This window comes from Trachypithecus francoisi, unplaced genomic scaffold, assembly GCF_009764315.1.
Source record: "Trachypithecus francoisi isolate TF-2019V2 unplaced genomic scaffold, Tfra_2.0 Lachesis_group7, whole genome shotgun sequence".
NCBI classification, from domain to species: domain Eukaryota; kingdom Metazoa; phylum Chordata; class Mammalia; order Primates; family Cercopithecidae; genus Trachypithecus; species Trachypithecus francoisi.
The window spans coordinates 93775283-93790033 of record NW_022681472.1 but is presented as its reverse complement, the minus strand read 5'-3'; the positions used below and the strand labels follow the sequence as shown (position 1 = coordinate 93790033).

Genomic DNA, 14751 nt, shown 5'->3' with positions numbered 1-14751 from the left:
AATGTATCTGGCCTATGCTCAGCATGGTCACTCAGTCTTTCTGACTATAAATTCAGTGCGCTTGACATTTTGAAACTAGTTGGACAAGGCATCGTGGTCTAGGAAAATAGCTGGAAAAGTAATACGGGCAGAGAAAGCCAGCTTAGATATTTGATCATCAGACAAATGGATCTGGATTAGATTCCAGACCTTGCTTTCTATAAGCTTTCTGAGCTCAGGTGAATGACTGAACTGGGCTGGACTTCAGATTTATTGTCTAACACTCTGATAATAAGCCCTACCTCATAGAGTAGACTTACTGGCTCAATAAGAGAATAAAGATGTATTAAATATTTTTGCATCAGTTCAGGATATAAACAAGGAAATATATGTAATGAGATATCATGTGGGAAGCCTTGGCAGAGTTCCTGGAAGAGTCGGGGCTCTGTAAATGTCAGCCCCCTTCTCTGGAAGGAAGTGAGTCAGGCTTGGGGGTGGGTGTGTTTGCTTTGATCCCTGACTACGTTGGAGTAGGAGACAGGGACAACTGTGGAGATCCTTGAGCTGCTGACATTTTCAATGTTGCTACACGAGTGTTGAAACTATTCTAAACCCAGACTGAGGACTGGAATTTGAAAGGAAGCCATTTACTTTTAAGGTAATTGTCCTAAATGTTAAGGAAGCAGTGGGCTATTCTATGTCACTTCTTTTCATTGAGTACAACATGGTCTGCAGACGGTGTGCTGCCTTTATTTAGATTTAGAAATAGTAAAAATAATTACATGGAAAAATATCAGAAGAAATGCTCTTTCTCTCTGACTCCATTTTTTTTCTCTTCTAAACAATAGTATTTAGCACTTCACAGATATGAGCTCACCTAACCCTCCTAATACATCACAGGAAGAGAGAGGTGATTATTATGTAGTCACTGTCATCAGTGGTTTGCTGAGGTGGTAGAACAGTCTGGATTGAAAGAGGGCTGGACTTGATGTTTCCATGAGAGAATTTGGGGGCACTGGACCCCTGGAAGGACCCTCCTAGATGGACCTGCCCCTCATCCTTTATTTACTAGATGAACAAACTGAGACCAGAGAGGGAACATTATATGTTTAAGAATGCAAAGATAAGGGACAACAGGCATAGAACCACAGCTAAGATTGACCTGCTGCCACAAACCTGTTTACTGCATAATACATTCTTTTAAAGGAATTGAAATGCTTTTGTTTAAAAACATTTTGCAGAAACACACTCGTTAACACAGTAAAGGTAGAGCTAAGGTAGATAATAGTTAAAGGATTGGAACCTTTGGCTGTTACTTTCATGGGTGGTCTGTAAAAAGTATTTTTGGTAGGTTGTATATTTTGAGCATCTTGATGACCATGATGATGATGACAGTGACAATAATGATGATCATGAGGATGAGGATGATGGTGATGATGACCATAGTCGTGGTGTTGTTGATCATTATGATGTAGACGATGATGATGGTGAAGATGAGGATGATGATGGTGATGGTGACAGTGATGATAATAGCTCTGGTTGTGCTGATGTTGATGGTGATCGTGATTATGATCGTGATTATGGTGATGATGGTTATGGAATAGTAACGATGGCGATGGTGATGATAATGATCATGATGATCATCATGGTGATAATGACAATGAGAGTGATGATAGCTAATGTTTATTGAGAGCTAACACACAACCTGTTGTAAGTCTAAGCACTTTGTCTATTGTAGCTCATTTAACTCTCACAGCAACCCCATGACAAAGTTATTATTTTATGATTCTCATTTTAGAAGGAAGCAGACAGAGAGTTTAATTGTCTTGTCCAATGACACACAGTTAGCAAGTGGCAAAATAATAAAGATAATAATTATACCTAAGATTTATTGAGTTCTTACCATGTTCTGGGCTCTGTGCTAAGTGTTTCCCATTTATTATTTTATTCTCTAACATTTCATGGGGTAGGCATCATTATTTTCTTGTTCTTGCGGGTTACAAAACAAACAAACAACTCGAGCGGTTTTAGTGAAGTGACTTCTCAAAGTCTCATAGCTAGTACGGGAGGGAGCAAGAAACTTATGTGTGGATAAATTCTTCCAAAGCTTCGTGTGTGGTGCTGCTGCTCCTGCTGGCCACCATCTAAACTTCTGCTTCTCCCTCACCCTCACACCTATTCTGCAAGGCCTGCAGACCCTGAGTTTTTTCTGCCTCTTTTCCTGACACACCTGGAACACCACTGTTTTTTTTAACTGACCCTTTTCTCTCTAGCCTGGACCACTAGCCTATCCCACACTACACCCACAGCTAGAACCTAGGACAACTACACATCCTTTTAATGGTTTCCAGGGCCTACAACTAAATCTAACATCAGATATTGACATGCAAGGCTCTCAAAGAAATGAGCCCTGCCTGCCTCCCTAGCCCCATTTCCTGCTGCCCCCTCTCCAACCCCATACTCCAAATCCCAGTTAAGCCATTTTATCACACATCCTCAACAAGGCCCTGTTTCTATCTATCTGCTGCCACCGTGTCTGAGCTACCACAAGAACTTGATAAGAGGTTTTTGGGGAATTAATGAATGGATGAATGAATGCATGAAAATGCTTTTTGTTTCTCTATTAAAATTTCCAGTGACATCTTTCCTTTCTTTTTTTCCTTTCAAGGGAAGTCAAGGAGAACGTGGTGCAGATGGTGAGGTTGGACGGAAAGGTGATCAGGTAAAAATTTACTTTGTAAGGAACCATTCACCCTGAGAAGGAACACTGTTTCTCCAAGGTGGCTTCCATTGTATAGTCATTCCTTGTCTCTTCTTTGCCTGTAGCAGGATTTTTAAAAATCTAATTTTTATGTTTTTCATCTTGGTGTCTCTGGTTCACTGTAAGTGCCCCCTCTCCCTTCTCTCTCCCAGAGAAGCCTGCCTGCCCGCCCTTCCTCCCTCCTTTCCTTCCTTCCTTCCTTCTTTGCTTCCTTCCTTCCTTCTTTTTCCTTTCCTTTCCCTTTTCCTTTCCTTTCATTTCCCCCTTCCTTTTCTTTCCTTTTGCATTTCTTTCTTTTTGTACTATTTTACCTTTACTGTTTTGTTTTGTTTTTTCACTGAAATGGTCATTCATTACAAAATACTCCCTTCTACTCTCCCATCATCTCAAGTAACTGTTACCTGGCTCTCTTGATGCTAGCTGAAATGCTTCACAGACACTCCATGCTCTGGTCAGTGCATATCCAGGCCTGCTGGACCACTGCTCCTAACGTGCTATAGGATGGTACCAATGAGGGCTCGCTGCTCTCTCTGTGGATCTGAGCATGTCCTCCCTATCGTCCTCTATCCAGTGCAACCAGCTGATTTCTGCCCAGTCCAATTCTACCAGCTTTGCTGCTGTCATCCTTTTCCCTGTTCTCTTTTCTCTCCTCTCCCAACTGCCCTCCCCTTTACTTCTCCCTCTCTTCTGCATCTCACAGCCAGTGCTCATTGTCAACCAATTCCATGCCAGGTACTGCACCTGGCTCTGAGATCTGGAATGACTCGCGGACAGACTCCTGACCTCACGGGGCTTGCAGTTCAGTGAGGGCATGAGGGACATGAACGAGTAACCCACAGGCAGTGAGATGAGGGCTGTGCTCAAAGTCTGAATGAGCTCCTCGGCTAAAGTCTCTTCTGTATTTGGAAAAACAAAATGTGTTTGGATTATTCTTATAAGAATGACTTATTAAAGGCAATGTACTCTACATTGAATAGTGTAGCCTGTGGTTTCAGTGGTAAGGCTTGGAGATGGAGGGCAGAGAAATCATTTCTTTCTTGGTGGTTTGTTTGGTTTCATAACGTTGTACAAGACTAAGTGTTAGATTCCAAGCTTTGTTCTATAACTTTTTCAGCTCATTCTATAATATGCAATAGACTCCTCTACACATGGAGAAACAAATCTCTTGCTTAAAATAGCTGTAATATTGCCTGGATATGAAGGCTGTAATTCAGTTAACCTAACCATTTCCATTGTGTACATTGTGTTTGTGTGCATTTATTTGTGTTTTATGTTTTTATTATGAAATACTTCAAGCATATCTAAATAATAAAGCCTGTAATAAAATGAACCTTTATGTACCCTACACTTAACCACAATCGCTTTCAATTATTATGACCCCTCTTGTTTTCATTTATATCCTCAACCAGTTCTCCACACCCCCTGCCCACACCTTATTTTGAAGCAAATCCACTTTCAGGATATATTTGTTTTTATAAATGTTGTCAGGTACTATTTAGATATATAAAAAGAAGTCCCTTTTATTGTCAGTGTCTTTAATCAAAATTGTTTGTAGGGTTGGAAGGTGGATTCTGGATTGTTTCCTGAAATTTGATATTTGCACAACATAAAAAGTATTTTTTAGAGTGATTTTAAAGAATTGCATCTTTTATTTTCCTAGGGTCATCCTGGAGTTCCAGGTTTCATGGGGCCCCCAGGGAACCCTGGGCTACCAGTAAGTAATCATTTTTGATCCCCTCCTCTTTTGGCCTTGACATTTGAATGCACATCTGTACTCACCAGGCATGATATGACACTGAACATGCCTCTCATTTTAAGGGATGGGCCAATACCCAAAAGGTGACAGAGATGACCTAAAAATGCAAGTCCCATAGGTATGTGGGGGAACGTGCAGAGGGTCTGGAGTAGGCCTGAGGGACCATGTAATTAGAGTGATGTCGGGACTGGGGGACATTGGCAAAAGAGACAGACTTGCTTCTTCTTTTTTCAAATTGAGCTTGGGTGGGTAGGAAGCCAGTATTTCAAGGTTATGATGTCAAACAAAGAAGGTAGAAAATGAGAAATTGTAAACAGCTTTCCCCGTGTTATGGGGAACCTGTCTTGTTATTATCTCGATGATCTCCTCTGGTCCCCCTGAGCAAATGTTCTCTCTGCTCTTACAGTAGCTGTAGCCTAGACATTGACTGGTGCCCTTCTCAGCATTTCCCTCTCCTTTCAGTGTAGGCTGCCCATAGATTAGTCATGTTCCTCCTCTGATCAGAGTCCACTGCTGTTGCAGCCCACATATCCATCACGGGTAGCCATGGCAACAGGTACTGGAAATTAGTGTTCCTGTCAAGCCCAGGATCAGTCCCCTGGGATTTCCCATGGGTTCCTCATGAGACCCTTGTCCCAGACCTTGCAAGGAGAGGATTTCTGGAATAACTGAAAGACCACTGAAAAGGAATACCCTTCAAATAGGAAATACCCTGTTCAAAAGTATAGTGAAAAGAGGTTCAGTTAGGAGTATAAATTTAAAATATATGAAATTAAGCTTGCTTTGTCTTCTTTTCAAACAACTCGACTTCTAGTTGTAACTGTGTGTTAATTAGGAGAATAAATTACATTGTTTTAAGTGTATATTTTCGATAAAATCAGATGAAAGCATGACATGGTATCTTTCACTTCATGTTGACTTTTAGAGCAAACTCACAAAAAGGTAAATTATCTACAAAAGCACTATTCAGTTTCCCAGAAAGCCTACTTTAAGTCTTTAATATTCAACACATTTTCCTCCCAAGTGCCTTTGATGTTAATATTATTTTTAATTTATCAGCCTCACATCTTACCTGGCCCAACTCTGCCATGTGCACATTTGTGAAGGATATTGTAGGGAATTTATCAGTTTGCTATCATTTAGCTTCACAAAATTCTACAATTCTTTCAAGATTTATAATTTCACTTAGTAATTTCTTTGCACTGTATTTGCATATTATTGGATTTTGTAGCATCTGACAATCAGCATAATTTCTTTGCACTGTATTTGCATATTATTGGATTTTGTAGCATCTGACAATCAGCAAAAAGAGAAACTGATAATGATGCGGATACAATCGGTAGTAGGGAGAGGTGTTAGTGTTAAGCAAAGAGGGGCATTTGAGAGGCAACTAATTTTACTTAAAAATAGTTTATTCATGAATAATTTTCTATTATGGTGACATTAGCTTCCTTAATGACATTGTACACCTTAACAGCTGAGGATCTCAGCAAATGAATAATGGATTACAGCCTCATCCCCACTCCACCCTGGTAGTTCCAAACCCTATAACATGTTCCCAGTGAAACCAAAACCCTGATCTCTTCTCACTGGAAACTGCAGTAAGTTAGAACTCTATGGCTACTGTAGAAAATGACTCCTGGCTTATTATTCTCATGCTAGATGATGTATCGGAGGCCCAGAAACAATCATAATCAGAAGCCAGCTTGTCTGTCTCCAGCTGATTAATGCTTTCAGTTCACTTGGCAGATGTTTATTGAGCTTCTATTTTGTGTTGTGCCTTGTACTGTTAATAGACTGTGGGAATGGGTGCTGAGGCAGCTGCCTGTTTAGGTTCAGCAGCCAGTCATGCAGAGGCAACTTCACAGCAGAAAATTAGCCTTTCTGGTCAGGGATGCATTGTTTTAGTTCTACTCTTTGTTGTTGCTTGTTTTCAAGTGCTTATTAATTGTCAGGCCCTGTTGGAAATATGCAGGGATATGGGTAGCGAGCTGACAAAGCTCTTTCTTTCCGTGTTTGTTTTTTCTGGTGCTCAGTCAGCATCCTTATTCCAGATAAAACCCTTACCCCATCCCCATATGCAGGAGGAAATTTTATTCCAACTTGGCAAGATTCCAGACTCTAGGCTGCCAGAAGGTTTTTTATCAAAGTTATGTAGAAAAATTTAGATTTGTTATATTAGCTTTGGACTAGATATTTAATTAAAGCATGAACCTTAGGCTACTTGTTAAAATATTATCACTATCCCTTTATTTCATGAACATTTACTGGGTCCCTGCCTAGTAGAAGTGATAGAGACAAATCCAACTGCATCCTGCCCTAGAAGTTTGTCATACATAGAAAATAAGACAGATCTTCTACAGCTATCTCAAATTTCCTTGAGGTCCAAGACCATGATGTAGTTATTTTTGTATCTCTAACATTTGGCTCATACCTAGTACAATTTAGGCACTCGATAAAAGTATGCAACAATTAAATAAAGGCTACTGGAAGGACATCAATAGAGTACTGTGGGAACTTGCTTGTTTATGCTTTTATATTGAGTTAATATCTGCAGGAATACTTGTCTTGGGGCGGACAATAAGCACTTATATTTATGGAAGTTCCCTATTGGACAGCCCTTAGCATTTCTCTGGTGCTAACTCCTTATGTGTCATGAATTCCATTTTCTCAGCAACCCACATAAAACAGGCGCATTCTTTTCCTTCATTTTACAAAGGAACTGAAGCACAGAGGGGTCAGGTAACTTTCCTAAGCTTATACAGCTGTTCAGTGGAGAAATGGGATATCGGCTCAGGAACTCTGACTGTAAGAGGCTACGCTCTGACCGATACCCTCTCTTCTAAGCCTGGCACCTTGTAAGCATTGCCTCATTACTCCTCCCCTTCCTAACGGCATGTGCAATTTCCAGACTTTCACTGTTAAGGAAACTAAAGCTTAGAGATGTTACATGACTCAGCCAAAGCTAGTAAGAGGCATATGTGTGAATTTGTCTAAAGAACTGCTGCCTTTATAACACAGTTAGTTCGACTTCTAATTCATTCATTTATTCAAGAATATTGAATATTCACTATATCCCAGGTACCGTTTTAGTTCCAATGAGGAAGGAAATAAAATGGAAGTTCTTGACCTCATGAAGTAGGAGGTGTGTGGAAGGAGATAGACAATAAATAAATAAGAAATAAATAAACACTAGCATGTCAGATGTTTGCAGGTGCTATGGAGGAAGGTAGACAGAAAAGGGCAGGGATGATGAAAGGTAAGTCTTTCAATTTGGGGTCTGGTAGGGAGAAAACCTTTCACTGAGAAGCTGATATCTAAGCTAAGACCTGCAGGATGGGAGGGTATGAGGCCTGTGCATATGTGGGAGACTAGCATATAGGGGGAAGAAACAGCATATGCAAGAGCCCCCAGCAAAAGTGTGCCTGGAGCTCACTTTGAGCTGCTTGCTCAGCTGCATAGAAGTCTTCTTCCATTCATCCATCTGTGCATCTCTTCACCCTTGACTTGACACGGCAATTGCCTTCCTAATGTCCTGGAATATAAATCTAGTTGTCCATGCATTGCTTTTTGTCCTGAAATGTTACTGGATACTAGCTGAAAATGCCCATCCTGAAGTGAGTTCATTAACTGTTTTCAAAGGGGTGACTGTCTGGCTAATGCATTGGCCCTTCCTAAAATGTGGATGCTGTTCTCCCAACATCTTGTATTCCCAGAGAATAACTCAGCCTGATGAAGAGACAGAAGCATGTTTGAAGTATTTATGGTTCAGGAAGCTAGGAAGGGGCACAGAATGTAAGATCTGCACGTTGCTATATTAGGCTGTTTTTACATTGCTACAAGGAAATACCTGAGGTTGAATCATTTATAAAGAAAAGAGATTTATTGGCTCAGTTCTGTAGATTGTACAAACATGGTATCAGTATCTGGTTGACTTCTGATGAGACCACAGGGAACTTCCCATCATAGAGAAAGGCCAGGTGTGTCACATGGCAAGAGCAGGAGCAAGAGAGTAAGGGTGGGGAGGTCCTAGACTTTTAAACAACCAGATCTTGCATGAACTGAGTGGGAGCTCACTTATCACCAAGGGGATTGTGCTAAAGCATTCGTGAGAGATCTGTTCCCATGATTCAATCACTTCCCACCAGGACCCACCTACAATATTGGGAACCACATTTCAATGTGAGATTTGAAGGGGACAAATAACCAACTGTATCAATTGCTTTGTGTTTAAAGCAGAGGGTGCTAATGACCTCTGTCCAGATGCACAAGAAACTAGCTTTCTGCCTTATCTTTTTTAGGGGGCAGATGGAATTGCAGGAGCTGCTGGACCACCAGGAATCCAAGGGTCACCTGTAAGTTCCTCAAGGAATGGGATCTGTTTTTAGTTTATCTTGAGCCTTTCTGGAACCCCAAGTGTCTACCAATCCTGCTCTGGTCCTGTATTACTCCTGTGGCTCACATATTTTTGAGGTTCTTTTCACTACAAGTCTTGCAGTGAAACTGCAGGAGGGTTTGCTTTCTGTTGGACCCCTGGTTACTTTGCTACTAAAGTAAAGGTTTGGTGGAAATGATATGAAAATCTGTGATTCCAGAATTCAGTTTACAACCATCAATGCAAATAGGTCCTAGATTTAGGCCCCATATCTCAACTTCTTGTCAGTGTGGTTTCTATTTTGAGCACGTGCGGGGAAATGGAAAAGCTCAGCACTAACTCACTTAGGACTATGGTGTGCACCAGGGGAATATCAGGCAAGAGGCTGCTATTGTTATCCCAACTGTTCAAAAGAGGAGAGTGGAATTAAAAAGAAGTCACTAGTCAAGGACCCCAAACCATAACTAGTGGAGTTGGCATTTGAACCCAAGGCTTTTATCTCAAAATCCAGATTTCATTTCATGAAGTTGCCAGAACCACTCTTGGTTTCAATGCCATAAAGGGTGAACCACGGTTTAGTAGGTATTATGTTATTAGCCAACACATGCATGGCATGTAAATGAATATACGGTACATAAATATTCCTTACCTCATCTGATAACTCCTCCCACTTTAGCCCTGTAAGTTAGAAAGGCCACAAATCATTATCACCATTTTATAAATAAGGAAAGTGGGAATTGGAGAAGTGAAATGTCCAGTGTGGGGTCCCACAGTGAGGGAAGTCAGAGCCAGGCACAGTTCCTAGGCCACAGGAATCTCACCCTCATATTCCAAGGCCAGCTAGCAAGCAGGCCACCCCTACCCTGGTATCTCTAGAGTTCTGTGTGAAGGGCATGTGCAAAGGACATTATTACTTAATAAGACTTCCTCCATGTCAAAGGAGGAGGTCAGAGTCCCATGGGGTTATGTCACTTGGTCAGAGTCATACAGGAAATTAGTGTCCAAGCTGGGAGTTAAGTCAATTTGAGATTTCTCAGTTCAGTGCTCCTTCTGCTATTCCACATTGACCCACCGTGTGGGTGGTCCAGGCAGCCAGAAGGATGCTGAGTCTGAAAAATCACAGCCACCTGGTTCTGTTTAGGATGCTTATCTGGTCAATCCTCTTGAAGCCACCTGTCTGGAAGTCCCAGGATGAATAAAATATAAAATATACTGGGCTGGGCACAGTGGCTCACACCTGCAATCACAGCTCTTTGGGAGACTGAGGTGGACAGATCACGAGGTCAGGAGATTGAGACCATCCTGGCTAACACAATGAAACCCTGTCTCTACTAAAAATACAAAAAATTAGCTGGGTGTGGTAACACATGCCTGTAGTCCCAGCTACTCAGGATGGTGAGGCAGAGGATTCGCTTGAACCCAGGAGGCAGAAGTTGCAGTAAGCCGAGATTGTGCCACGGCACTCCAGCCTGGGCAACAGAGTGAGACTCCGTCTCAAAAAAAAAAAAAAAAAAAAAGAGATGTGGATCTCTGATATAAAACTATGACATTCTTAGGAATGAAACTGTACTAAATAAGATTTTGATTCTGTCATGGAACCGCTCCTCAAGCTATGGCAGCACCTGAAGCTGTCCATGGTGCTGAAACTTTACCATAACCATCAAACCAGAATATAGTGTAAGTTTTCTTTGCCCAGTGAGCATTGGTAGTTTCAAAGTAGAAGTAATTTTTTTTCTTTTTCTTTTAGACAGAGTCTCACTCTTGTTGCCCAGGCTGGAGTGCAGTGGCACGATGTCGGCTCACTGCAACCTCTGTCTCCTTGGTTCAAGTGATTTCCGACTATTTTTTGTATTTTTAGTAGAGACGGGGTTTCACTATGTGGGCCAGGCTGATCTTAAACTCCTGACCTCAAGTGATCCTCCTGACTTGGCCTCCCAAAGTGCTAGGATTACAGGCAGGAGCCATGGTGCCCAGACAATAGAAGTAATTTTTAAAAGTTAAATGGGAGCAAAATTATAATAAAAAGATACATACAAACCTTAGTTCTGTTATATTTTGAATTAAAAGACAAACTGTTTGGCAGACTTTTTGACACAAAATAAAGGCCTTTGCTTTGATTTTTGGTAGTGAATGCAGTCCCTTGTCATCAGTCATGTAAAAAGAATATCCACTGACCACTTTTTGTTACTTTTTTGAAAAGTGGTTTGAGAATATAACAACATATGTGTAACAATATGAATGTGGAGTTCTAGATTGTTAGAATTTTTTTCCTAATCTTTTGTAGGTGTCTTATCTTATACCTATATCGATTTAGATGGTGAGCGGTGAATGACTGACTCACTTTTGGCCAGTGTCTTCAAAACCCTGCCTTAACTTCCATAAAAAGTGTATTCTTTTTTCCACCTAAATTTTACTGGATTGTTTAATCAACAATTAAATTGTATGACTTTCATAGCAAATAACTGATGCAAACAGGCTTAGGAACAAGCACACTGACCCCTTGCAAGCCTTCAACTCATCCGGTAGGAACAGTCAAGCAAGGGTGTACTGCAGGCAAGGGTGTACTGCAGTGTTGTGACCAGGCATGGGTGTTTGGAGAGGATGGGGAAGCTGGTTTATAATGGGGGCTGGTCAAGTGGAGGTTGGTTAAGGGTCTACCATGCTTTAATTTTCAGCTTCTCTGCCAATGGAATTGGTTTCTAAATTAGTAAAAGTCTAATGATGGCGAGAAGACTGAACAGGGAGTCAGAGGTGGAGTTCTTTCCTGGATCTGCCACATTCTTATTATAGGACCATGCCTTCTTCACCTGAGTTTAAAGAGGATGGTCTAACATAGTACTTGGCAAACTTTTTCCATAAAGAACTAATTAGCAAACACTTAATGCAAAATCAGTCATAGACAACATGCAAACCAGTGGGTGTGACTGTATTCTGATAAAACTTCATTTAACAAATCTGATAATGGGCTGGAGTTTGCTGACTCCAGTCCTAGATCACTGGTGTTTCCACACTAGGGAATTTGAAAAATAAGTATCCAGGATGGAACCCAGGAAGCTCCATTATCAATAATTAAAAATCTCTAGTAATAGCTCTAGCTTTGTCTCAGGTTGACCAAAAATATCCACTTAATTTTCTTATGTGTTTGTAGGTGTTGTGATGTGGGGAGGGGTGAATATTGTATTTTTTCCTGGTTGTTATTATGCATTGGCCTAAACCTTAAGAATACCTCATTTTGTTGGCATGTGAATTAGAATGTAAAACCTGGCATCCGTGTCTTATCTCCCAGTAAACACTAGTAGGAGGTTAAAAGTTGTCAGCTCTAAATACTCACGGTAAAGACACAGGGTGATATGATAATACTCACCATGATAGGAATTAGGGCACTGATTAGATAATGCTGATTTATAAGCGCTGATTGATACTTATGTAAGTCTTTGATGAATAAAATGGGAAATAAAATATTAATTAATGAAATTTGGTAAAACAGTTTTTCAAATACAAGGAAAGAGACAGTAAAGCAATTATTGGTAAAACATGTAAGAGCTTCTGGAAAAAATGATGAAAATAATAAACTATCTGCTATGCATGCCCCGGGTCTTCTCCCCACTTGTGTACAGTCCTGTACGCACAACACCTCAAGGTCCTGAGGTATATGCTATATGGGTAGAGAATGTGAACTTCAGGAAGTTTGGGGACAAATACAGAGTTGGATCTGGACTCAGGTCTTGTGGATACTAAAGCCCCAATAGCTTCTTCCCACGGGCATTCCAATATTCAGTTTTCCCTAAGCCTGTGTATTAATAATACGGCCAGAATGAGTCCTAGTGTGTGTACCAAGAGGGGTGACTATGCTCAGTCCCAGGGAACCTGACTGCCTTGGGGGAAACACAGCTCAGAAAGCCATGAGGCTGGTACAGAAGCACCCCTTGTTTCTTACCACTCACTCCCCAAACCCATGAATGCAGTTCCGTGTGAAGTCAGTCATTTACTTCCAAAAAAGCCAGCAAAGGTTTTCATGGTGTTTTTATGTCTTGGATCTTTCAGGGAAAAGAAGGCCCTCCTGGTCCCCAAGGCCCATCTGGATTACCTGGAATCCCAGTAAGTGGCTTTTATAAAAACAAACAAACAAACAAACAAAACCTAGTTTCTTTTTATAAAAACAAGGAAACAAAAATATATTCTGCTGTCAAAACAAGGCCTGGCCACTAGTGGAATTTTGAATGTTGTAGAAAACTAGAAATAAAATAATCACTAACTTGTTTATCAGTCAAAGCCAACTAAAATTTGGGTAGAATCAGTCTTAATCTTGTGCTTCTTTTGGGCATATATTCGTTGTTTCTTATTTAAATAGTAATTCTTCTCTCTGTCTCTACATATATATGTATGTGTACATATATATGTTTATATTGTTAAAACACACACACATATATATAACTGTGATAATTAACTATTTGTGATAATGTATAGTAAGTGGCTTTTATAAAAACAAACAAACAAAAAAAACCTAGTTTCTTTTTATAAAAACAAGGAGACAAAAATATATTCTGCTGTCAAAACAAGGCCTGGCCACTAGTGGAATTTTGAATGTTATAGAAAACTAGAAATAAAATAATCACTAACTTGTTTATCAGTCAAAGCCAACTAAAATTTGGGTAGAATCAGTCTTAATCATGTGCTTCTTTTAGGCATATATTCGTTGTTTCTTATTTAAATAGTAATTCTTCTCTCTGTCTCTACATATATATGTATGTGTACTATATATATGTTTATATTGTTTAAACAAAACACACACACACACATATATAAAACTGTGATAATTACTATTTGTGATAATGTAAACATTTTCCATTTCCCAGACTAGTGTTAAATGTTCATGAACTTTACATATGATATATACAATGGATGTACCATAATATATATGATCATTTCTCAGTTGCCTCATAAACTTCACAATTATTTTAAAAAGCAACTACAATGGACAATTTTGTATGTGTAGCATTTTAAAAATTTCTTTATGATGATCCTCCAAAATGTGATTGGCTTGCCATAGTAGAGAAACATCTAAGGTTCTTCATACATACTGCAAAATTGCTTTCCAAAGATGTTGTCCTGAACTTTTCAATTTAGTATCCTTCTCATTAGAGTCGAGCTGTTCAAGGCATTTGTAATAAATTCCTCCACAAAGGCCACACACTGCCTTCTGCACTGAGAGTAAATTCTTTTGTGACTCTTTGGCCTCTGCCTGCTGCTGTAGCACTTGCTGTCTATAGTCCCCCCAACCCCACTCTCCACTGTGCCTTCTTTTGTTCCAGCCACACTGGAATTTTTTTTTGGTTCCCGGAATGCGCGGGATTCTCTCCTGCCACGCTCTACACCCCTTCCCAGGCTACCAGGTGCCTCTTCCCTTCGTTCACTAGTAGATGCCTTTGATCTTCCCCATCTGGTCTCAGCTATCACTTCCTTCCTTGCTCCCTGCCAGGCTAGGAGAGGTTCTCTCTTCCTTTTCTTCTGAGTGCTTATCTCATCTGGTGATCGCATTTCTATTGGTGTAATGGATTGATTAGTTCTCCCATTATTCATTGGTCTAGTTGAATCACTCATTCAACAAACACCTCTGTTTGTTAGATCTGAGGACGTAACATTGAAGCATGCCTGGTAATTAATCACGGGGTCATATTCTGTGCTGTAGGTTCTGCGTGAGCTGGAACTACATCTGCTTTTGTTTAGCCTTGAGTCCCCACACATAGTGAGCACACAGCAAATATTGACGAAAGGAACGTGTGTATGGATGAATCGCTTCTTAGAGCTCTTTCTCCTACAGTATCTGATACGTACTGCCATTGATCAAGAAGACATTTCTGGGGCGTCACTGACAGTCCT

General features: G+C 40.4%; 1 protein-coding gene across 1 annotated transcript in view; it reads left to right on the top strand.

Annotated features, from left to right (window-relative positions):
• COL22A1 (collagen type XXII alpha 1 chain) overlaps positions 1-14751 on the top strand; it is a 336220-nt gene that overhangs the window by 286570 nt on the left and 34899 nt on the right. The window contains exons 47-50 of the mRNA XM_033202916.1: positions 2648-2701; positions 4401-4454; positions 8798-8851; positions 12916-12969. Of these exons, the coding sequence (XP_033058807.1) occupies positions 2648-2701; positions 4401-4454; positions 8798-8851; positions 12916-12969 (216 nt within the window). The remainder of the gene's footprint in view (positions 1-2647; positions 2702-4400; positions 4455-8797; positions 8852-12915; positions 12970-14751) is intronic.